Source organism: Lepus europaeus, chromosome 3, assembly GCF_033115175.1.
Source record: "Lepus europaeus isolate LE1 chromosome 3, mLepTim1.pri, whole genome shotgun sequence".
NCBI classification, from domain to species: Eukaryota; Metazoa; Chordata; class Mammalia; order Lagomorpha; family Leporidae; genus Lepus; species Lepus europaeus.
In genome coordinates, this window is record NC_084829.1 from 131,073,530 (window position 1) to 131,097,612 (window position 24,083).

At 39.0% G+C, this 24,083-nt stretch overlaps 1 protein-coding gene across 5 annotated transcripts in view; it reads right to left on the reverse strand.

The window, feature by feature from the left end:
- The window catches only part of EPB41L2 (erythrocyte membrane protein band 4.1 like 2), a 238,778-nt gene that overhangs the window by 104,928 nt on the left and 109,767 nt on the right, over positions 1-24,083 (reverse strand). For all 5 annotated transcript variants that reach the window (XM_062186757.1, XM_062186758.1, XM_062186756.1 and 2 more), the window contains exons 2-3: positions 20,839-21,323; positions 11,607-11,819 (exon numbers count right to left, since the gene is read on the reverse strand). In XM_062186757.1, the coding sequence (XP_062042741.1) occupies positions 11,607-11,819; positions 20,839-21,309 (684 nt within the window). In that variant the 5' untranslated portion in view covers positions 21,310-21,323. The remainder of the gene's footprint in view (positions 1-11,606; positions 11,820-20,838; positions 21,324-24,083) is intronic.

Consider the following 24,083-nt stretch of genomic DNA (forward strand, 5'->3'; position numbering starts at 1 on the left):
GAAAATTGTTTTCTAAGAGAAGTACTTTAGGGAATGTCCTTCATTAATGCTCTGTGGAGAGGGAGTTCTTTTTCCTAAAGGAACTAAAAAGAATCCAGGTAAAGAAATAATACAAACATGCGAAAAATCAAACAATATTACAGGAGCTCAGCAGTTGTTCAACACAACACAAAGAGACTTTTTTCACAAAGCAGTGCATGATTCGATTATCAAACTAGCGGCACAAGTAAGTTCACAAGAAGGAAAAAACATGGAGAGCTGGATGTGAGTTGGACATTAAAAACCAGGGAGGACTCAGTGGATGCAAAAAGCAAAACGTGGAGATGGTATCTTCAGAAACCTCATGGAAGGATGGTGACTCACATGTGCCCGATGACAAAGCCAGTTTGGCAAGGGAAGGCTCAGAAACTCCAGTGATAACAGAGATCAAAAGACAGCCTTAGTTCACACCTAACAGTTCTGAGAGCTTGTCGAAGGAGTGACTTGATTAAAAGGCCACACTCTTGGGGCTGTCCGCCCTCCGCGTTCTTCAAGCTGGTCCAAAATATTCTCTAACTCGCATGGCAGCCTTTTCCCATATAGTTAATAAAAATTAAGTCACTGGATAGAATTACCACTTAATTCTTTTTCTCAGCTAAACAGATAGATGGACTAACAGTTGGACAGAGACATTCCATCTGGATCTATGTAACTGGAATTTTAAATGGCATATAATTTATGACAGTTGAATTACCCAAAGTTCCTAAATCATATATAAATCTATCATTTTACGTGATTTTATGGTGTGTCACAATTTCCAAAGCCTTTACAAGTATGTAGACGGTTAATATTTAACTAGTAAACCTACTAAAGGCCAGTACTCTAGCTCTGAAAGATCTTGGAGGATGAGAGTAGAGAGAAACAAACACATTCCAAAGCAACAGTATCAAATTGGATTTCTTAGGCCAGAACTTAACACAGGAAGGCAAGAAAACCTTGACACATTCCGCTTTCTGATAAATACTTTTATTATCATAACACTGATGAAGAGAGTCTACATTCTGATAGCTTTATTCATAACTAAGAAAAAAAAATGGCACTGACATTCCTGTGTGGGCAGAAACAATACTCTCAATTCTCAGACAAAATCAACACGTGGGAACGACTTGCAGATGCCAGAGGAAAATGTGAGCATTTTTAACTCAGAATGCACATTCACTAATGCTTCCAAAGTCCTACAGAACTTTCACACGTATTTTCAGACTTTAAAATATATACACAGACTTATCAGCTGTAGTAAAACCCGCTCAATCCTAGAGATAGAGGAAGCAAATATTTTCATTCTTACTTTGCAATCTGAGACTAGAAGAAAAAAGAGGAAGTGACTTCCCCTAGACATACAAAGAGTCAAAAGAAAAGTAAACACAGATCTCGTGACTTTATACCCATGGCTCCAGCTAAACTTCACTGCACTTTTCCTTAGAGGAAAGCGCCCACTGTTTTAATAAGCCAAGTGTGCAAGTGACTTTAGCAGCAATACCGATAGAGTCCTAGAGCCAAACCTCTGCAGTAAACATGAGGCTCCAGAAGACTTCCTAAAAGTCTGCATATTTAAACTCGAGGCAAAGAAGCCTGTTACAAACCATTCAAATATCTCAATGAGGTAAAAACTCACATGTCAAAAAGCAAAAATACAAGTTTCTTCATCAAAACATCATAATGCTCACAGTTTTCTTGAAAGCTATTTGAGATCTCAGTTTATTAACAGATGAAAAATAGGCATAAAATGTAAATTATAATTTTTATTGCAAAAACAAAAAAACACTTAGCACAAAGATTTGGAACAGACTAGACCTGGGGTCAAAATTAAAGCATGACTTAGCAATAAACCTATTGTTATGTAGGTAAAGAACAACACTAAAGTCAAGTCATTTTTATATTTTTATCTTAACTACAGTCATTCAATTATTGCAGCTATATTGCTCTTTACCATGCTGCAGAATCTAAATAGCATTCTTGACCTTGTCAGATTTTGTACACAATGACTCTACAGTGTTTGGCTTATGATTCCCCATCTCCTTTTTTCTCTAGGAATTCCCTAGAACCACACCCTATTCTGTAAGACCCCTGTAAACTAGCCCACTCCATCTCTTCACAGTATCCTGCACAGGCTATGCTTCTAGTGGCATCTCTCTACTGCTGCAGGTGCCCAAAGTGAAGATTAGATCCTCTTCAGTGGACATGCTATATAATATAAATGCCTTACTGAAAATTATTCCCATGTACATATACAATGTAAAGAAATAGTAACTATAGTTATCTTCAAAGCTATGACAATCTTTATTGACAATAAAGAGATGGAAATCAATGAAAGTATTTATTTCCCACACTGTATTTGCCTTGAGTGCTCACAAATTCACTAATAGCTACAGATTCCCACAGCATACTTCCTCAGACTTCAGACACCAATTTCCGGTATAGAGTTTCAGCAAGACAGATACGCAGCATCAGCATATCACCCAAACTAAGGTCAGAGCTGGAACCAGGAATCACAAGGACACTCAATCATGTGACGACTGTCCTCTAAGCTCCACAAGGAGGTCCCAAATGAATATTAACTCAGCAACCGAAGACTCAAAACAGGGAGAAAAAATAGATAAAAGGGAAAAACAGGGAATTTAGCTTAGAACTTCTACAGTGTTGTAACAGTTATTATGATATCAATGAATTATGATGACATAATTCATAATTAGATACAAGGTTACCATTTAGAATTCAAGTGAACTGTTGGTACATAAGATCTGTGAAGGAACAGCATCACTGCAGTGTACTTCACTTTGCTTATACTCAACACAAATGCTTTAAACTTATTTACATGAAATACTTAATAGTTCATTCACATAACAGCACAGCAGATAATCATCTATTAAAGGAAAAGGTTCTCTGTAAATTAATGCAGTCATAAAAATAAAGACTCCCATGCTTCCCCAACTAATTTAATTCCTGGTAAATTAAAAGACTAAGCTGCTGCTTTCAACTTCGGATACTATCTCAACTTTGCTTCAGGCAACATATAAGTTGATTCCCTAACAGAAGAAACATGAAAGAGGGAGCAGCTACACAGATAGGAAATTGCTTTACTTTATATTGCAAAGTAATATCTGATATCAATAAAGGCATGCTAAACAAGATAGGGAAAGTGATGGATAGGCATAGTGATTAATATGAGATGTCACTGAGTCAAGTCTTAAGTCTACAAAATATTTAATGATTTCTAAACAGCAGAAACAGGAGAAAAGGAAATTTAAGTAAACAAACAAACAAAAACACAGATAATCCAAAAACAGATGGCAGAATAGTCACACAGCTCAGTAATTATTTGAAATAATGGCCTAAATTCACCAGCTAAAAGAATTCTCCAATGTAATTAAAAAACAACAACAACAAATATCAAAGACTTAGAGTACAATGCATAAAAGCAAAGAAAATGACAAAAGATAGTCCAGACAAATCCTAAGAAAATAGAGCTAGTATCATAAACAGATAAACAAAATGTTGTTACTATATAATCACAAAAATTAAAAAATCCATAAAAGAATATGTAATTTTTCATTTGCAACAAAATGGAGGAATCTGGAAAACATCATGCTGAGTGAATTACGCAAGTTCCAAAGGGACAAATATCATATGTTCTCCCTGATCAGTGACAACTAACCGATCACCAAAAAGGAAACCTGAAGTGAAAGGGACACTATGAGAAACAGTGACTTGAACAGCCCTTCTCCCAACTGTTGATGTACAATTTAATACTTTATCCCTTTCAGTATTTTTTTTTTTGTTCTACTTAATACTATTGGTTGAACTCTGTAATTAACACACAATTATTCTTAGGTGTTTAATGTTAACTGAAAAGTGATCTCTGTTAAATATAATAAGAGTGAGAATAAGAGAAGGAGGAGATGTACAATTTGGGACATGCTCAATTGGACTTGCCCCAAATGGTGGAGTTAGAAACGTGCCAGGGGATTCCAATATAATCTCATCAAGGTGGCACGTACCAATGCCATCTCACTAGTCCAAGTGATCTATTTCAGGTCACAATAGATCATAATGATAGGTCTAAGAGTCAAAGGGATCACACAAACAAGACTAGTGTCTGAAAATATTAACTGATAGAATTAAAAAGGGAGAGAACGATCCATCATGGGAATCGGGATACACAGAAGACTCATAGAATGGCAGATGTCCTAAACAGCACTCTGGCCTCAGAATCAGCCTTTAAGGCATTTGGATCTGGCTGAAGAGCCCATGAGAGTATTGTAGGCATGGAAAGCCAAGACACTCTGGAAAAGAAAAAAAAAAAGAGGACCTAAATGAAAGATCTCTGCGAGTGAGATCCCAGTAGAAAGAACGGGCCATCAAAGAAGGAGATACCTTTCTCTGAAGGGAAGAGAGAACTTCCACTTTGACTATGACCTTGTCTAAATAAGATCGAAGTTGGCAAACTCAAAAGGGTTCCATAGCCTTGGTAATTCATGACTAGAGCCTAGGGAGATTACTGACGCCTTAAACAAGAGTGTCAAATTGTTAAGTCAACAACAGGAGTCACTGTGCACTTACTCCTCATGTAGGATCACTGTCCTTAATGTGTTGTTCAATGTGAATTAATGCTATAACTAGTACTCAAACAGTATTTTACACTTTATGTTCTGTGTGGTGCAAACTGTTGAAATCTTTACTTAATATATACTAAATTGATCTTCTGTATATAAAGAGAATTGAAAATGAATCGATGTGAATGGAAGCGGAGAGGGAGCAGGAGATGGGAGGGTTGCGGGTGGCAGGGAAGCCATTGTAATCCATAAGCTGTACTTTTTTTTTTTTTTTTTTTTTTTTTGGACAGGCAGAGTGGACAGTGAGAGAGAGACAGGGAGAAAGGTCTTCCTTTTACTGTTGGTTCACCCTCCAATGGCTGCTGTGGCCGGTGCACTACACTAATCTGAAGCCAGGAGCCAGGCAGAGGATTAGCCTATTGAGCCGCGGCGCCAGCCCACAAACTGTACTTTGGAAATTTATATTTACTAAATAAAAGTTTAAAAAAAAAAATACGTAATTTTGTACAAATAAAAATTTTATAATCTAGTACCAAATTTTTATAGCATAAATTTATGGGAATACAAAGAGAAACTATACTTAGTACAGAAATTTTAATGTAAGTCTTATTAACTGACAATTAACAGTTAAACAATTAATAAAGACATAGAACATGACCCATATTGATCCACAGGATATGGAAACCTTTATCAACAATGACAGCATACAATGCTTTTCCAAACTCAAAAGAACTACTACAAAATTTGATTATGTGTATGCTTCAAAACAAATTTTAAAAACAATAAAATTTTTCTGTTTAGACCATATTCTGTCCGTCACTTAATAAAAAAGTGAAAATACAAAAAATCAAAATCCTTTCTCCCATGTAAACAATTCATACACTCAAATGCAAATGCACACACTTTGAAAAATTTAAATCAAGGTCCAGAGCTGAGGCATAGAAGATAAAGCTACCACCTGCAGTGCTGACATCCCATATGGGCACCAGTTCAAGTACGTGCTGCTCCACTTCCGATCCAGCTGTCACGGCCTGGAAAAGCAGTAGAAGACGGCCCAAGTGTTTGGGTCCCTGCACCCACGTGGGAGATGCAAAAGAAGCTCCTGATTCCTGGCTTCAGATTGGCCCAGCTCTGGGCACTGAGGCCATTTGGGGAATGAATCAGTGGACAGAAGACCTCCCTCTCTCTCTCTCTGCCTCTGTAACTCCACCTTTCAAATAAAAAATCTTATAAAAAAAATTTTAAATCATACCTTAAAAAAATCCAGCAGTCAAAACCCATAATAAGATGAGAAAATATTAAGAAATGAAAGCACTTAATTTCAAACTGTGGTATCAACAAAAGGTACTTGATGAGAGAATTAGAACCATGAAAGCAATTTTGTATCACAAGGCCCCCAAACTCATGTGGACAATGAAACCCCAAAGTCATAAGTTAATGGCAAGCACATTGATGGTTTAGGAGGTAGGCCTAGTAAGACCACCCTAGGCCATCGGGCGATGTGCTCTCAGAAGGCAATTCTCAAAGAGTAGGTTATAAAAGCCCAAGCTGGGCCAGTGTTCTCTGTTTCCCAGCTTGCCATGTGTCCTTCTTTCATACCCTTCCTGTCACTTGTTATGTCCATGTGTGTTGCCATCTTGGAAATCTTCCAGGACACCATCACAGGGTCCTCCTGATCTTGGATTTGAACCTCAAAAACTGAGCCATGATAAACATATTTCCTTCACAAAATTAGCCTGCCTCAGGCATTCTGTTATAGTGAATAAAAACTGACTAAAATACCCAGCATCACCAGAGTATCATACCACACAACTCTCACTCAGGAAAAAGTCAAAATTCAAAGTCTGAAGGACAATTTCTACTGAATGTATATGCTCTTCCTTTACTTGTGTAACTGGAAGTTTCTGATCTATATCCTTCTTTCTTTCTTAAGAACTTCTGTTAACATTCCTTGCAAGGCAGGTCTGCTGGTGACAAATTCCTTCAATTTTTGTTTTTCCGAGAATGCCTGTATTTTTCTTTCCTTCATTTAGAATAATAATTTCAATGCATACAGACTTTTAGGCTGGTGTCTTTCAACATTCTGAATATTTCATTCTGCTCTTTTCTTGCTTGGATAATTTTGGAAAAAAGTCAGACTTAATTCCACTGGGCAAGGTGGGGTTTTCTCCTGTGGTTTCTTTCAACATCTTTTCTTTATCTCAGCTTCCTGGATCTATGGCTTGGGCTTGGTGTTGGTCACCAATTTTTGACAATTCTCAGCCATTATCACTTAAAATATTTCTTCAGTTTCTTTTACTCTGATTCTTCTAGTAGTCTAAAAGTGAATATTCACACCTTTTAGAATTGCTCTAATACTCATGGATATGAAAGGGAGGGACAGGCATGATTAATTTTCTTGTTTTTCTTCTCTTTTCATCTTGGGAAGTTTTTCATACATAGGACTTGGGCTATTTCTTTTTCTGTGCTCAGTAACAACTTAATTCTCTTTTCCTTAAAGTGTCACAGTAGACTTCCTGAAGTCCACAGGGGAGGTGGAACCTTGCCGGCCATGCGAGAAACAGTGATAGGGACATCCAGTGGGGCCTGGGGAGGCTGAGGACAGAGCCCACTGAATGCATTTTTTTCAAAGTATTAAGCTCAAGAAATTGGAAAAAGAACCTAGTAATCCCACAGAAAACAATACAAAAGGGAACAAAATGATACAAAGTAGAAAAGACACAATACAAACAATGACAAAACAAAGTTTCTTCTTGAAAAAAAAATTCAAATAGCAGATATATGGCAAGAATAATCAAGAAAAAAGGAAAGGCAAATAATAGTAGAAATGGGAAGGAATCAAAATGAAGACACTGATAAACTTATGCCAATAACCTGTCAAATTATATGAAATGGACATTTTCCACCAAAAACATGAATTACTTAAACTGACTCAAGAAAAATCAGAAACAGATCAATAAATAATGATTACAAACAACTGTGCTCCACACCTAGTCTTTCCCTCAAAAGGCCACCAAGCCAAGATGGTATTAAAGACAAATTCTACCAGATCTCCAATCTGGAAAATGGTAAACTTTTTAGGGACAACATATAATCCAAATTACAAAATCTGCTTAATGCCTTGACAAAAGAAAATTAAAGGCAATATACACAAGAATTCTAAATAAAAGTAATGTAAATGAACACAGAATCATCATGACCAAGTAGTATTTACATTAGGAATTCAGATAGCTTAACATTAGAAAAAAAAAAATAACAAAAACAACAGGAAAATAAGTGATCTCAGTTGATGCAGAAAATACAACAGGCAAAATTCACCACCATTCATAAGACTTAGAAACTAGGAAAGCAATATCCTTAATCTGAGAAACAATATCTAACTTTCAGCAACCTAAACAAAATTAATAAAATGATGCCCAGCCTCATCTTTGGTAAACTGTACTACTGTTTTCGTGTTTTCATCACCCTTTTCCTGCCAGAGGATCATACTTTTCCATTTGTTATCTGTCTTCGCGACACAAATTGCTTGCCCAATACAATGTAAAGTTGAAGTGATTTATATCACTTCGAAGCAGAAGATTCAAGGACTAGAGTTTGTTTCTCCCATGCCCCCGCCCCTATTATGAGACCAGCATGTTGAACTACAAGATCACCCTTCAATCTCAGTCCAAAAATGACGACAGCAATGCAACACAGCCACTCAAGCCAGCAAGCACAGGTAACAAGAAATATTGGGGGGGGGGGGGGGGGGGGAGGGTTGGAACAGTTCTGTGATGTAGCAGGTTAAAGCTTTGGCCTGCAGCGCCAGCATCCCATATAGGTGCCAGTTTGAGTCCTGGCTGCTCCACTTCTGATCCAGCTCCCTGCTAATGTGCCTGGGAAAGCAGTGGACGATGGCCCAAGTGCTTGGGCCCCTACACCCACATGGGAGACCCAGAAGAAGCTCCTGGCTCCTGGCTTCGGATCAGCTCAGCTCTGGCCTTTGCAGCCATTTGGGGAGTGAACCAGCGGATGGAAGACCTCCCTTTCTACTTCTCTCTGTAACTGTCTTCCAAACAAAAATGAATGAATAAATAAATCTTAGGGAAAAAAAAGAAATAACAGTTGTTATAAATCAAGGCAATTTGGAAGTTGGTTGGTACTCCCCATGACCTAGTGGAAGTTGATTGACAGAGATCAAATAAATGCAAATGAAAATCACACACTATGTGACATACACAAAATCAGTCAGCACTTGTGAGACTGGAGACAAGGTGGCAAAATCTAACCAGAATATAAACTGGTATGGTCATTTGGGCAGTATCTGGGAAACATGATGAAGTAAATTTGCAACCTATCATCTTAGCAATTCCACTACTAGGCATCTACCTTAAAGAAACTTCAGGGGTGCACAATGTGGTGTAGCGGATTAAACCACCACCTATTGCACCAGTTCAAGGTCCAGCTACTCCAATTCCAATCCAGATCCCTGCTGATGTGCCTGGGAAAGCAGCAAAGGATGGCCCAAGTCCCTGGGCCCCAGAACCCCCATGGAAGATACAGATGAAGCTCCTGGCTCCTGGCTTTGGACTGTCCCATCCCTGGCCTTTGAGCCATTTGGGGATGGAAGATCTTTCTGTCTCTGTCTCACCCTCTCTCTTTGTAACGTTGCCTTTCAAATAAATAAAACTAAATCTTAAAAAAAAAAAACCTTCAACAAGGAAACATGTACTATAATGTTCACTATAGAGCTACTTATTTTACATAATGGAACTGTACAGAACAGATAAACTGATTTAGTAAAAGAAACACAACAGTTAAATGAAGAAGAAAAAAGAGCAAGAAGGAGAGGGCCGGTGCCGTGGCTCACTTGGCTAATCCTCCACCTATGGTGCCGGTATCCCATATGGGCACTGGTTTCTAGACCCGGCTGCCCTTCTTTCAGTCCAGTCTCTGCTGTGGCCTGGGGGGGTAGTAGAGGATGGCCCAAGTGCTTGGGCACCTGCACCCGCATGGTAGACCAGGAAGAGGCACCGGCTCCTGGCTTTGGATCGGCACAGCACCAGCCATGGTGGCCATTTGGGGAGTGAACCAATGGAAGGAAGACCTATCTCTCTCTCTTTCTCACTGTCTATAACACTACTTGTCAAATAAATTTAAAAAAAAAAAAGAAAGAGCAAGAAGGTAAAAATAGTAAAGAGAAAATGAGATAGGAATGGCAAAATGGTAATATCTGATTAAAGATTTTTAAAAACTGTCCCTTCAAATATTTCTATATTTTTATACTTTTGAAATATTTCAAGGCTCTTACAAAAAGGGAACAAATATAGATTTAAACCAGAAAGTACACTGAGCAATCTAGTGGTTTCATAATACAAAATACTCAAGGGAAGAAAGAGGCATTCTATATCACGTAGGTCATCCTGTGTGTATTCATTCTATAGATGAAGAAACTGAGGCCCAGAGAGGTTGAGTAAGTGACTCAAAGTCACAGAATGAGCAACCATCAAGTTTGTTTTCAAAAATCTGAACTCCCTAAGCTTCTAGAATCAACAGGAAAGACAAGAGACATCTGGTCAAATACAGTGCAATTGAGACAAATTCAGAAAACAAATTCTATTATTTTCCAAAATGACTCCTACTCCTGCCCTTGAAGCACACAGTCTCTCTCTCCCTTTCTCTAAACCCCATACTCTCCCTCCCTAAGAACAGAAAGGGAATCTTGAAAAAGAATGGGCAAAGAGGAAAAGAAAGGTATGAAGACCGCTATGGTCTAAACGTCCCTCTCCAAAATTCATGTTGAAACCTAATCCCTATCATGGTGCTATTAAGCAATGTGGTCCTTAGGAGGTGATTAAAGATTAGTGCCCTTATAAAAGTGGTGCCTGGGAGCAGCCCTATCCATTCTACTATGTGAGAACTGCGCTTTCACTCCTATCATGGTAGCATGAAGCTGCCATCTTGGAAATCAACAGTGGTTCCTCAGTAGACCCAGAATCTGCTGGCACCATGATCCTGAAGTTCCCTATCTACAGAACTGTGAGCGATAAATTTCCAGTGTTTATAAATTACACCGTCTATGGTATTTTGTTATAGCACCAATTCTATTTTGCCACTGATTTCCTTGAAACAATAGAAGTATCAGAACAATTATAACTGAAATGAGTAAAATAAACTACTGGATCATATTTTAAATGACCAAAACAGGTCCCACATGTGGGATACAACATGAGCTCTAGAGCCAAACTCTGGAGGCTGGAGTCCTGGCTTCACCACTAAGTAGCTGTGAAGCCTTATGCAAGTTATTGCCTTGCATTCCTCACTGTAACACTGGGAATACCAACATTATAATCTGTACCACAGAAAAGATTCTAGTAGCATTAAATGAGATGATCCATTCAAAACAGTTCATTAAAGATTAGTTGTTAATTTATGGCATGTAAATAGATTGACATATAATTAGAAGGTACTGTAAAATTTAAAAGATTCACCCCCCAAATGGCAGCTACGGCCAGCGGAATGTGCCGATCTGAAGCCAAGAGCCAGGTGCTTCCTCCTGGTCTCCCATGCAGGTACAGGGGCCCAAGGACTTGGGCCATCCTCCACTGCCTTCCTAGGCCACAGCAGAGAGCTGGACTGGAAGAGGAGCAACTGGGACTAGAACCCGGCACCCATATGGGATTCAGGCAGTGCAGGCAGAGGATTAACCAAGTGAGCCACGGCACCAGCCCCCAATAAATAAATAAAAGGGGCGGGAGAGGGTTGTGGGTGGGAGGGAAGTTATGGGAGGGGGAAGCCATTGTAATCCCTAAGCTGTACACTGGAAATTTATATTCATTAAATAAAAGTTAAAAAAAGGAAAAGAAATAAAAATAGACATAATGGACATCTTTTAATGCAAAATTGCAACCAAATGAATAACAGTAACTTTTCAAAGCACAGAAAGATAACTGTTATGCCATACCACAAAGGAAAAGTTATTCTTTACTTTCATTCCACACACTAAAAAGCTCCCCGTTCAGTTCCCTGACTCACCTCCAGGTCACAGCTGTACTCAGTACCATCTAGGAGGGTCACTTTACACTGGACAGTTTTGGTCTTCTTTATGGCTTTTTGAGAGGTCTTTTCTGACTTTAACTCATTGGTCTGCACTTCCTTTGTTTCCCTCTTTGCTGCTTCTTCAGATTTGTCTTCTTGTATTTCCTTTAACTTCTCCTCTTCTCTCTCCTTACTTATTTCTTCTGCAGGCTGTTGAGGGAAAAAAAAAATAGGTGCACAATAAAGTTAACAAATTTCCAGAAGACAGCTTATTGAAATAAAAACCTTTAATAGAAATTGTGATTGTGGTGGACATCTGGTCTAGCACTACTTGAGATGCCAGCTAGGATGCCCACATCACACATCAGAATGACTGACGACCTGACAGTTCCAAGATGGCAGTAGGTAGGGAGCATACTGCTCTAGCCCAAGAGAAGATAGTTTTTAAAAAAAGTAGAAATAGTGTATTCTCAGGGAAGAGTTAGGGAGAAAACAGCAGAGGAAACTCTACCAAAATTAGAGGGAGGTCGTGGGCACACATGGCTCAGGACTAAATCAGCCTAGAGCCTAGGCACCAGCACTGGAAAGTGAGGTGAGACCAGACAGGAGCAGCACAAGCTACTGGCGAAAAAGTGTCAGGAAGAACCTAGAGGGAACCTGGCTTGAGCCCTGTGGGGGAAAGTATACCAGCCAAATTACAGGAGGAAAAAAAAAAAAAAAAAAAAGATGTGACAGACACATTTCTCTCTCTCCCCAATCACTTTACAATGGTGTCCTATAACAAGCCGATAGAGAGAGTACCATTTTGGACATACATAACAGTTGAGCCAGCTCATGTCTGTGCCTGGCAATTAGCCGAGTGGAGACTCCTGACTCTAGTGGAGAGAACTAACAGAGCACAAGGAGCTTGTGACTGTGTGAAGCTTCTGTATCGGGATTGTGAAAAAACTGAAGCTACGTGGGAGGACTCACGGTGTGGCTGGGACTTTGAGCAGTCTCAGTGGGAGACTCCGCAAGCTCAGGAATTCCTGGTTACTGGGTGAGAGATACTGGTGAGGAATCTGAACTTACACTGACGACTACACAGATCCTTTGTGTGGTCCTTGGGACAGAGCAGACAAATATTACACCCACTGGAGCCAGCGCTCAGGCATTGGTCTCCATTGAGGAGAGGAGCTCAGCTGAGCATAATAAACCACCCTTCTAATTTAGAAAAAGAGAGAAGAAGAAGAAGTTTACCATGCCAAACCTGGGTGTGTCACCTCAGACACGTCCTTAACCCTGGAGAACTGAACAGAGCTCTCTGGCCACACCCACTACAAACCTCTAGAGATTCACTGAAAGCAGACATTCCACTTAACATGACACTCCCAAAAGAATACAACACTTCAATACTAGATTATGAAGATGATGATATAGAAGAAATGCAAGAAATGGAACTTAAAAAATTGATCATAAGATTGTAATCAAATGCAGACGTATTTGATTACATAGAAGTAATCAAATGCAAATGCATGAGCTACTGAAATCTATGCAGGACATGAAAGAACATCTCTCTCATGAAATTGAAAACTTGAGGAATCAAAATGAAATGAAGAATTCAATAGAACAAATAAAAACTGCAGTGGAGAGCCTTAAAAACAAAATCAGTGAATCAGAAGAAAGAATATCATATTTAGAAGACAAAGGACAGGAAAGTATACAGTCAAATCAAATATAAGAAGTGAAAATTAGGAAACTAAAAAACACTGTTGGGAATCTACAGGATACTATTAAAAAAAAAAAAAAAAATACGGGTTGTACGAGTTCCTGAAGGCATGGAGAGAGAGAGAGGATTAGAAGGCCTTTTTAGTGAAATAATAGCAGAAAACTTCCCTGGTTTGGAGAAAGAAAGGACATCCAAGTATAGGAAGCACACAAAACTCCAAATAGACATGTCCAGCAAAGATCCTCACCACGACACATCACAAGTCACCACAGTGAAACATAAAGAGAAGATCCTAAAATGTACATGAGAGAAACACCAGATTACTTTCAGAGGATCTCCAATTAGACTCAGAGGACTTTTCATCAGAAACCCTACAGGCTAGGAGAGAATGGTGAGATATAGTTCAATTCTTTCTTTTTTTTTTTTTTTTTTTTTTTTTTGACAGGCAGAGTGGACAGTGAGAGAGAGACAGAGAGAAAGGTCTTCCTTTTTGCAGTTGGTTCACCCCCCAATGGCCGCTGTGGCCAGTGCGCTGCGGCCAGCACACCGCACTGATCCGAAGCCAGGAGCCAGGTGCTTCTCCTGGTCTCCCATGCGGGTGCAGGGCCCAAGCACTTGGGCCATCCTCCACTGCACTCCCGGGCCACAGCAGAGAGCTGGACTGGAAGAGGGGCAACCGGGACAGAATCTGGCGCCCCAACCAGGACTAGAACCCGGGGTGCCGGCGCCACAGGCGGAGCATTAGTCTACTGAGCCGTGGCACCGGCCTACAGTCCAATTCTTAAGAGAAAAATACGTCATCCCATCATATTATACCCTGCAAAGCTGCCATTTGTGAACAAAGCTGAAATAAAGACCTTAGACCTTCCATAACAAACAGAAATTGAAAGAATTTGTCACCACCTGTCCAGCCCTACAAAAGATACTTAAGGATGTGCTGCACACAGAAACACAGAAACATGGTCATCAATATGAAAGAAGGTAAAGGAAGAAAATATCTCAGTTAAAGATCAAAGGAAGTTCAAAGTATGAATTAGGACTATTTTTGGAAAAATGGCAGGGCAAACTCATTACTTATTAATAATCACCTTGATTGCAAATGGTCTCAACTCCCAGTTAAAAGACACAGACTGGCTGAATGGATTAAAAAGCAAAACCCATCTATTTGCTGCCTACAAGAAACACATCTCACCAACAAAGATGGATGCAGACTAAAAGTGAAATGATGGAAAAAGATAATCCATGCCAACAGAAACCAAAATAGAGCTGGTGTAGCCATCTTAATAACAGACAAAATAGACATTAACACAAAAACTGTTAAAAGTAACAAAGAAGGGCACTATATAATGATTAAGAAATCAACAGGAAGATGTAAACTATTATAAACGTATATGCACCTAATTACAGGGCACCTGACTATTTAAAAAAAAAAAAAAGTTAAGGGATTTAAAGGGAGACTTAATAAAATAGCATTGGGAGACTTCAATAATCCACGTTCAGCAATGGACAGATCTACCAGAAAGAAAATCAACAAGGAAACTACAGAGTTAATCAACTCTATAGACCAAATGGACCTAACAGATAACTACAGAGCCTTTCACCCTACAGCCACAGAATATGCATTTTTCTCACCAGTGCATGGAACTTTCTCTAGGACTGACCATATGCTAGGCCATAAAGCAAGTCTCAGCAAATTCGAAAAAATCAAAATCATACCATGCATCTTCTCAGACCACAATGGAATAAAGCTGGAAATCCGCAACTCAGGAATCTCTAGAGCATATGCGAATACATGGAGACTGAACAACATGCTCCTGAATGAACAGTGCGTCATAGAATAAATAAAAAGAGAAATAAGAAAATTCTAGAAACAAATGAAGATGAAAACATAGCATATCAAAACTTATGGGATACAGCAAAAGCACTGATAAGAGGAAAGTTTATAGTAATAGGTGCCTACATCAAGAAATTAGAAAAGAACCAAATAAATGAGCAATCAATGCATTTCAAGGATCTAGAAAACAACAGCAAACCAAACCCAAAACTAGTAGGAAAAAAGAAATAATTAAAATAAGAGAATAAACAAAATATCATCAAAAAATAATACAAAAGATCAGCCAAACGAGGAGCTGGTTTTTTGAAAAAATAAACAAAACTGACACATCGGCCGGCGCCGTGGCTTAACAGGCTAATCCTCCACCTTGCGGCGCTGGCACACCGGGTTCTAGTCCGGATTCTATCCCAGTTGCCCCTCTTCCAGGCCAGCTCTCTGCTATGGCCCGGGAAGGCAGTAGAGGATGGCCCAAGTCCTTGGGCCCTGCACCCACATGGGAGACCAGGATAAGCACCTGGCTCCTGGCTTCGGATCAGCAAGATGCGCCGGCCGCAGTGGCCATTGGAGGGTGAACCAACGGCAAAAAGGAAGACCTTTCTCTCTATCTCGCTCTCTCACTATCCACTCTGCCTGTCAAAAAAAAAAAAAAAAAAATTTAAAAAAAAAAAACTGACACATCATTGGCCCAACTAACCCAAAAAAGAAGACCCAAATCAATAAAATTTGAGATGAAAAAGGAAATGTAACAGACACCACAGAAATAAAAAGATTCTTCAGAAATTACCGCAAAGAGCTATATGCCAACACACTCAGAAACCTAGAAGAAATGGATAGATTCCTGGACACATACAATCTACTGAAATCGAGCCATGAAGACATAGAAAACCAACAGACCCATAACTAAGACAGAAATTAAGTCAGTAATGAAGGCCCTCCCAACAACAACAAAAGAAGCCCAAGATGGATGGCTTCACTGCTGAATTCTACCACACATTTAATGAAGAACTAACTCCAATTCTTCTCAAATTATTCAAAAGAATTGAAAGAGTGGGAATCCTCCCAAATTCTTTCTACAAAGTCAGCATCATGTTAATTCCTAAGTCAGAAAAGGATGCAACAGAGAAAGAGAATTACAGACCAATTTCTCTGATGAACACAGAAGCAAAAATCCTCAACAAAATTCTAGCCAATAGAATCTAATGCATCAGAAAGGTCATCCACACATAACAACTGAGATTTATCCATGTGATGAAAGGTTCAAGATTCGCAAATCAATGTGATACATCACATTAACAAACTGCTAAACAAAAACCATATGATTATCTCAATAGATGCAGAGAAAGCATTTGAAAAATACATCACTCTTTCATGATGAAAACTCTAAGCAAATTGTGTATAGAAGGAACATTAATCAACACAATCAAGGCAATTTATGACAAACCCATGGCCAGCATCATACTGAATGGGAGAAAGTTGGAAGCATTCCCACTGAGATCTGGAATCAAACAGGGATGGCCACTCTCATCACTGCTATTCAATATAGTACTGGAAGTTTTAGCCAGAGCCATTAGGCAAGAAAAAGAAATCAAAGGGATACAAACTGGAAAGCAGGAAGTCAAACTATTCCTATTTTAGGTGACATGATTCTTTATATAGGGGATCCAAAGAACTCCACTAAGAGACTACTGGAACTCATAGAAGAGTTTGGTAAAGTAGCAGGATATAAAATCAATACACAAAAGTCAACAGCCTGCATATACATAGACAATGTCACGGCTGACAAAGAACTTCTAAAAACAATCTCATTCACAATAGCTACAAAAAAAAATCAAATAAAACTTAACCAAGGACGTCAAAGATCTCTACGATGAGAATTATAAAACTTTAAAGAAAGAAATAGAAGATAGAAAAAGTGGAAAAATCGTCCATGTTCATGGATTGGAAGAATCTATATCATCAAATTTTTCATTCTTCCAAAAGCAATTTACAGATTCAATGCAATACCAATCAAGATACCGAAGACATTCTTCTCACATCTGGAAAAAATGATGCTGAAATTTGTATGGAGGCACAAGAGACCTCAAATAGCTAAAGCAAACTTATACAACAAAAACAAAGCCAAAAGCATCATAATACCAGATTTCAAGATATATTACAGGGCAATTATAATCAAAACAGCCTGGTACTGGTACAAAAACAGGTTGATAGGAAATGGAACAAAATTCAAACACCAGAAATCAATCCAAACATCTACAACCAACTTATATTTGATCAAGGAGCTAAAACCAATCCCTGGAGCAAGAACAATCTCTTCAACAAATGGTACTGGAAAAACTGGATTTCCACATGAAGAAGTACTAAGCAAGACCCCTATCTTACACCTTTTAAAAAAACCCATTCAATATGGATTAAACATTTAAATCTACAACCCACACCAACAAATTATTAGAACATCGAGAAACCCTGCAAGATACTGGCACAGGCAAAGACTTCTTGGAAAAGTCCCCAAAGACACAGATAGTCAAAGCCAAAATTAACACCTGGGATTACATCAAATTGAGAAGTTTCTGTATAGCAAAAGAATCAGTCAGGAAAGTGAAGAGGCAACTGACAAAATGGGAGAAATAATCTGCAAACTATGCAACTGATAAAGGATTAATAACCAGAATCTACAAAGCAATCAAGAAACTCCACAACAACAAAACAAACAACCCACTTAAGAGATGGGCCAAGCACCTCAATAGACATTTTTCAAAAGAGGAAATCCAAATGGCCAACAGACATATGAAAAAATGTTCAGGATCACTAGCCATCAGGGAAATGCAAATCAAAACCACAAGGAGGTTTCACCTCACCTGTTAGAATGGCTTTCATATAGAAATCAATGAATTGCAGCAAATGGTGGTGAGGATGGGGTAAAAGGTACCCTAATCCACCATTGGTGGGAATGCAAACTGGTAAAGCCACTATGGAAAACAGTCTGGAGATACCTCAGAAATCTGATTATAGTCCTACTATACATCCCAGCCATTCAATCCTTGGAATTTACCCAAAGGAAATGAAATCAGCAAATAAAAGAGTTATCTGCACCTCCATGTTTATTGCCTGTCAATGGAAGACTGAATAAATTATGGGAGATGTACTCTATGGAATACTAGACAGCAGTTAATAAAAATGAAATCCAGTCATTTGCAACAAAATGCAGGAATCTGGAAAACATTATACTTAGTGCAACAGGCCAGTCCTAAAGGGACAAATATCATATGTTCTCCCTGATCTGTGACAACCGAGCAACTAAAAGGAAACCTGTAGAAGTGAAATGGACTCTCTGAGAAGCAATGATTTGATCAGCCCTTGTCCTGATTGTCAAGGAACAGCTTATTATCTTGTTCTTTTTACTATTTTCTTTTTCTACTTAATACCATTGTTTGAACTCTTTACTTAACACAGAATTATTCTTAGGTGTTTAAATATAATTGAAAATTGATCCCTATAGAAAATGAGTGGGAATAAGAGAGAGAAGATATGTACAGTTTGGCACATGTTCCCAAGGACTTACCCCTAACGGTAAAGCTGAAACTTGCCATGGACTCCAAATCCCATTAAGTTGGTGGTACTAATGCCATCTTACTAAAGTGATCATTTTAAGTGTATAACTGATCATATAGATAGGAATAAGTGTCAAAAGAATCACATAAATAAGACCAAGTGTCTGCTAATAACAATAGATAGAATTAAAAAGGAGAGAATGATCCATGAGAAGCAGGCCACACACAGACTCATAGAATGACAAATATCCTAAACAGCACTCTGGCCTCAGAATCAGCCCTTAAGGCATTCAGATCTGGCTAAAAACCCATGAGAGCATTTCAGGCAAGGAAAGCCAAGACACTGTGGCAAAAAATAGCCTACATGAAAGATCTTTGTGAGTGGGATCCCAGTGGAAAGAAGGGGCCATCAAAGAAGGAGCTACCTTTCTCTGAAGGGAAGAGAGAACTTCCACTTTGCTTATTGCCATGTCTAAATACTGGCATGACTGATGGAGTTTGTGGACTCAAAAGGATTCCATAGCTTTGGCAGCTCAGGACAAGAGCCTCAGGTGATCACTGACATCATAAATAAGAGTGTCAATTGTTAAATCAACAACAGGAGTCACTGTGCACTTGCTCCCCATGTAGGACCTCTGTCCTTAATGAGCTGTACTATGAGAATTAACAGTAAAATTTGTCTTTAAACAGTACTTTATACTTGGGGGGGGGGTGCAAACTGTTGAAATCTTGACTTAGTACAGAGTTGATCTTCTGTATATAAAGTTAATTAAAAATGAATCTTGGCCGGCGCCGTGGCTTAACAGGCTAATCCTCCACCTTGCGGCGCCGGCACACTGGATTCTAGTCCCAGTTGGGGCACCAGATTCTATCCCGGTTGCCCCTCTTCCAGGCCAGCTCTCTGCTAAGGCCCAGGAAGGCAGTGGAGGATGGCCCAGGTCTTTGGGCCCTGCACCCGCATGGGAGACCAGGAGAAGCACCTGGCTCCTGGCTTCGGATCAGCGTGATGAGCCGGCCGCAGCGGCCATTGGAGGGTGAACCAACAGCAAAAAGGAAGACCTTTCTCTGTCTCTCTCTCTCACTGTCCACTCTGCCTGTCAAAAAAAAAAAAAAAAAAGGAAAGAAAAGAAAGTAAAAAAGCAATACAAAGGATCAACAAATAAAAATTTAATTGAAAAAAAAATGAATTTTAATGAAGAATGGGATGGGAGAGTGTGTAGGAGGTAGGATAGGAGTGGGGGTGGGAGAACAGGTATGGGGGGAAGAACTGTTATATTCTGAAAGCTGTACATATGAAATTTATATTTATTAAATAAAAGCTTTCAAAAAACAAGAAAGCATGCCTGACTCCTGATTCAATGCACTGTGCTCCTAATGCAGACCCTAAGCGGCAGCAGTGATGACTTAAGTGGATGGGTTCCTGAGGATCGGGCCCCTAGCCATTGCCTGCATTTGAAGAATGGGTCCGTATACAGGATTAGTGCACTGGGCCATTCGTTCACTCTTTTCTCTCTCTGTTCTTCCTGCTTCTCATTAAAAAAAGATTTGTCATTATTATAACCATAATATATAAGAGATTTGGGGATTCTGCTAGAAAGGATATTTGCCTTCACCCTCCTTCCAGAACCAACTTTCTCATTTTTTCCCAAGTTGATTTTTTTGAATGAGAAGAAACTACAACCCAGCAATAAAACTTAAATAGCAATTCAGGTAATAAAATTTGTAATTACATTCTTTACCCCGGCAAAACCTGGGCTTCATTTGGTAACCAAAATGCACACACACAAATCTCTTTCTTACTACTACCCATTGAATAAATAAATAAAATCCAAGATGCATAAAGGGGCATCTTGTTTAAAAGGAGAGGTGGCAGGAGTCTGAGAGCAAGTACTTAACAGAACAAGATAAGAACTTTTTAAATAATTTGCATATATAGATTGGTCTGCTTTATTTTATTTTGGAGCTATTTTTAAAAAGAATAAAAAGATTGACGTAGATCAATACCAGACCAAATATTCCAAAGACACTCTCAAATTAGTATTGCAATTCAAGAAACCTGGAAATGATCCAAAACCAATCCTTTTTGTTACACGGTTACACTCTCAAGTCTTCATTTCGGACACCCACTCCCAAAGGTACCTGAATCTCAGCGCCGCTCACTGAAGGCTTTTCCTCCTTGACTTCAACTTTTGCCTCCTGTTGCTTCCTCTGAGCCGCTTCTTCTGCATCAGCCTTGGCCTGTCTCTCTTCTTCGAGAAGGGAATCTTCCTTGTCTAAGATCTGTTCTTCCACCACAGCTTGGGTTGGCTCTTTTTTGTCCCCTCCATCTTTGGCCGCTACTAAGGTATAAGACTTTTGCTTCTTAAGCCATGGGGGGATGAATCGAGAAATACCCCTGCTCTCAGACGGGTCCTTCTCTCTCTTCTGGCGGCGTAGACTACTTTGGCTTTCAGCTGCGGGAGATGGCTGGGAACCCTTCTCCTCCTCCGTGTTAGAGGACTGATTCTGCTGATTTTCTGCTATTTCTTTAGGTTTCTCCTTGGTTGCCTCTGCTCCTAACTGGTCTGCATCCTTCTTCACTTCTGACGCAGCGCCTACTTCAGTAGTCATGATCACAACTTATGCTGCAAACAAAACAAAAATCACAAATGTTATTTCACAAACTCTCTCAATTTTGGTTGGTGGCAAGGGTCAGGGTAAGGAAAGGTGAGGAGGGGGATGGCAGAGAGATGACTGGGAGAAGGCACACATAGAGAGTTGATAAGCACAAAAGAAAATGGAGAGGCTGCCACTCTGACTTTCAGAATTTTCCATCAGAATCATAGAATCCAAAGAGCATCACAATAGAGTAACTCTGGTTGGGCAGAGCTAGAGCTTAAAATTACCAAGAACTCCAAAATAGATAGATAAATAAAAAAATAAAAGCTACTTTTGTCTGTTTTCAAGTAGTTATAAACAATAATTGACCCCAAAATAAATCCCATTTTAAAAAAAAATATTACTTTTCCCTGTACTCGGTATCCTTTATTCTGTAACAGGAAAATATTACCAACAATGTTAGAAAGAACTGAGACACACTTCACAGCAATTTCACACATTTAAAAACCACATCTACAAAGATGTTACTTTTTATTCCAATATCAAATCCTGTAATTTACAATCATTATTCCTATGCAAAAGTTATTTTCTGGGAAAGATACTCAAAGTATAATCAAAACTCTAAACCTCCATCTTACATAATCACAAACATTTTTCATTTGTTTATTTTACTTACTTGAGAAGCATAAAGAGAAAAGAGAGAGAGAGAGAGAGAGAGAGAGAAAACTTCCATCCACTAATTCACTCCCCAAATGCCCACAATGGCCTTGTGTTGGTGTGGCCAAATTTGGGAACCAAGGACTCAGTCCATGTGTCCCATATGAGCCAACTACTTGAGCAGGCACTACTGCCTCCCAGGGTACACATTAGTAGGAAGCTGAAATAGGGGGAATAGCCAGGACTCAAACCCAAGCACTCAGATTTGTTACATGAGTGTTCCAAGCAACATCTTAACCACCATGCCAAAAGTGTACTACAAATACATTTTTATTTGCAGATATGAATATTTTAGAAATATTTAAAGATTCTAAAACAAATGAAGACACTATGCGGTGGGAAAATGCATCTAATAAATGATCTTATCACAACTAAGGTAAAAAATTTAAATTAAATATGAAAACACCGGTTTTCAATTTTATACAAGCAAAGAGGGTGTTCTAAAGTACAGCAGCACACTGACAGAAGACAACAGGTAGAGCCTCTGAAAGGCCAGTAGACGACAGTCATGCTTCTCATCTTTTGCTAATAACAAAAGTGTTCCAAGTCCTGTCACCCTGGCCAATGGATAACGCTACAGCTGTCTTACAAAAGTGGTACAAACATAAATAGGTTAAGAGAAACACTGAAGTACGCTTGGGTTAAAGTTTTTTGAGATATAATTCACCTTTTAGTAGTCTCTATTTCCCCTTCACCTCAGCAACCAAATCTATTTTCAGTTTGCATGGATTTACCTACTCTGGATATTCCAAATAAATGGATTCATACAGCATATGACACTATCACTTAACAAAATGTTTTCACAGGTCATCCATATTGTAGCATATGTCAACACTATACTCGTACTTGTTTCATAAAATATGATTTACATCTTCTGAAAATCATGTATCTAACAAGGGTCTCATACTTGATATATATAAAAATAATTCTTATAAGCTCAGCAACAGTACGACATTAAACCCAGTTTCAAGATGGGTAAAGGTTGCAAGCATACATTTCTCCCAAGAAGATATACATGTTCAATAAACATATGACAAGATGGTCAGCATCATCAGTCATTAGACAAATCAAAAATCACTACAGGATTCCACATCCGCCAGAGTGGCTACAATAAAAAAAATTTTAAAACCAGACAGCAACACATACTGATTAGGATGTGGAAATTTTGGAATTTTCAACATCCCTGATGAGAATGTATAATGGTGTAGCCACTTTGAAAAACAGTTTGGTAGTTTCTCAAAAAATTAAACACAGAATTATCATATGATCTAGCAATTCTACCAATAGGCATATACCCAAGGAAAATAAAAAAAATAATAATTTGATTACACAAAAAGTTGTACATGTTTCAAATAGCATTATTGACAACAACCACAAAAAAACTGGACACAATACAAATGCCTACCAAGTGATGAATAAAACGTGATGTCTGTAAAACAGAATATTATTCTGTCATAAAAAGGAGTGAAGTACTGACAGATGCTACCACATGGACAAGCCTTGCAAACATAATGGCAAGTAAAAACACAAAAGTTACATGATTCCATTAACATGAAATTTCAAGAATAGGCAAACTCATTCAAACTGTAAATAGAATATTGCTTTCCAGAGTGATGGGAAAAAGGAGAATGGAGAAAGACTACCAATAAATACAGGAGGTTTATTTATTTTTTTTAGAGTTATGAAAACATTATAGTGATAGATGAACAACCCTATGAATAAATTTAAAACCAAAACAATAATTTAGAAGAATGAATTTTATGACGAGTGAATTTCTCTCAATAATTAAAAATGTTGGCCGGCGCCGCGGTTCACTTGGTTAATCATCCGCCTGCGGCGCCGGCACCCCGAGTTCTAGTCCCGGTTGGGGCGCTGGATTCTGTCCTGGTTGCTCCTCTTCCAGTCCAGCTCTCTGCTGTGGCCCGGGAAGGCAATGGAGGATGGCCCAGGTCCTTGGGCCCTGCACCCGCATGGGAGACCAGGAGAAGCACCTGGCTCCTGGCTTTGGATCAGCACAGTGTGCCGGCCGTAGCGGCCATTTGGGGGATGAACCAACAGAAGGAAGACCT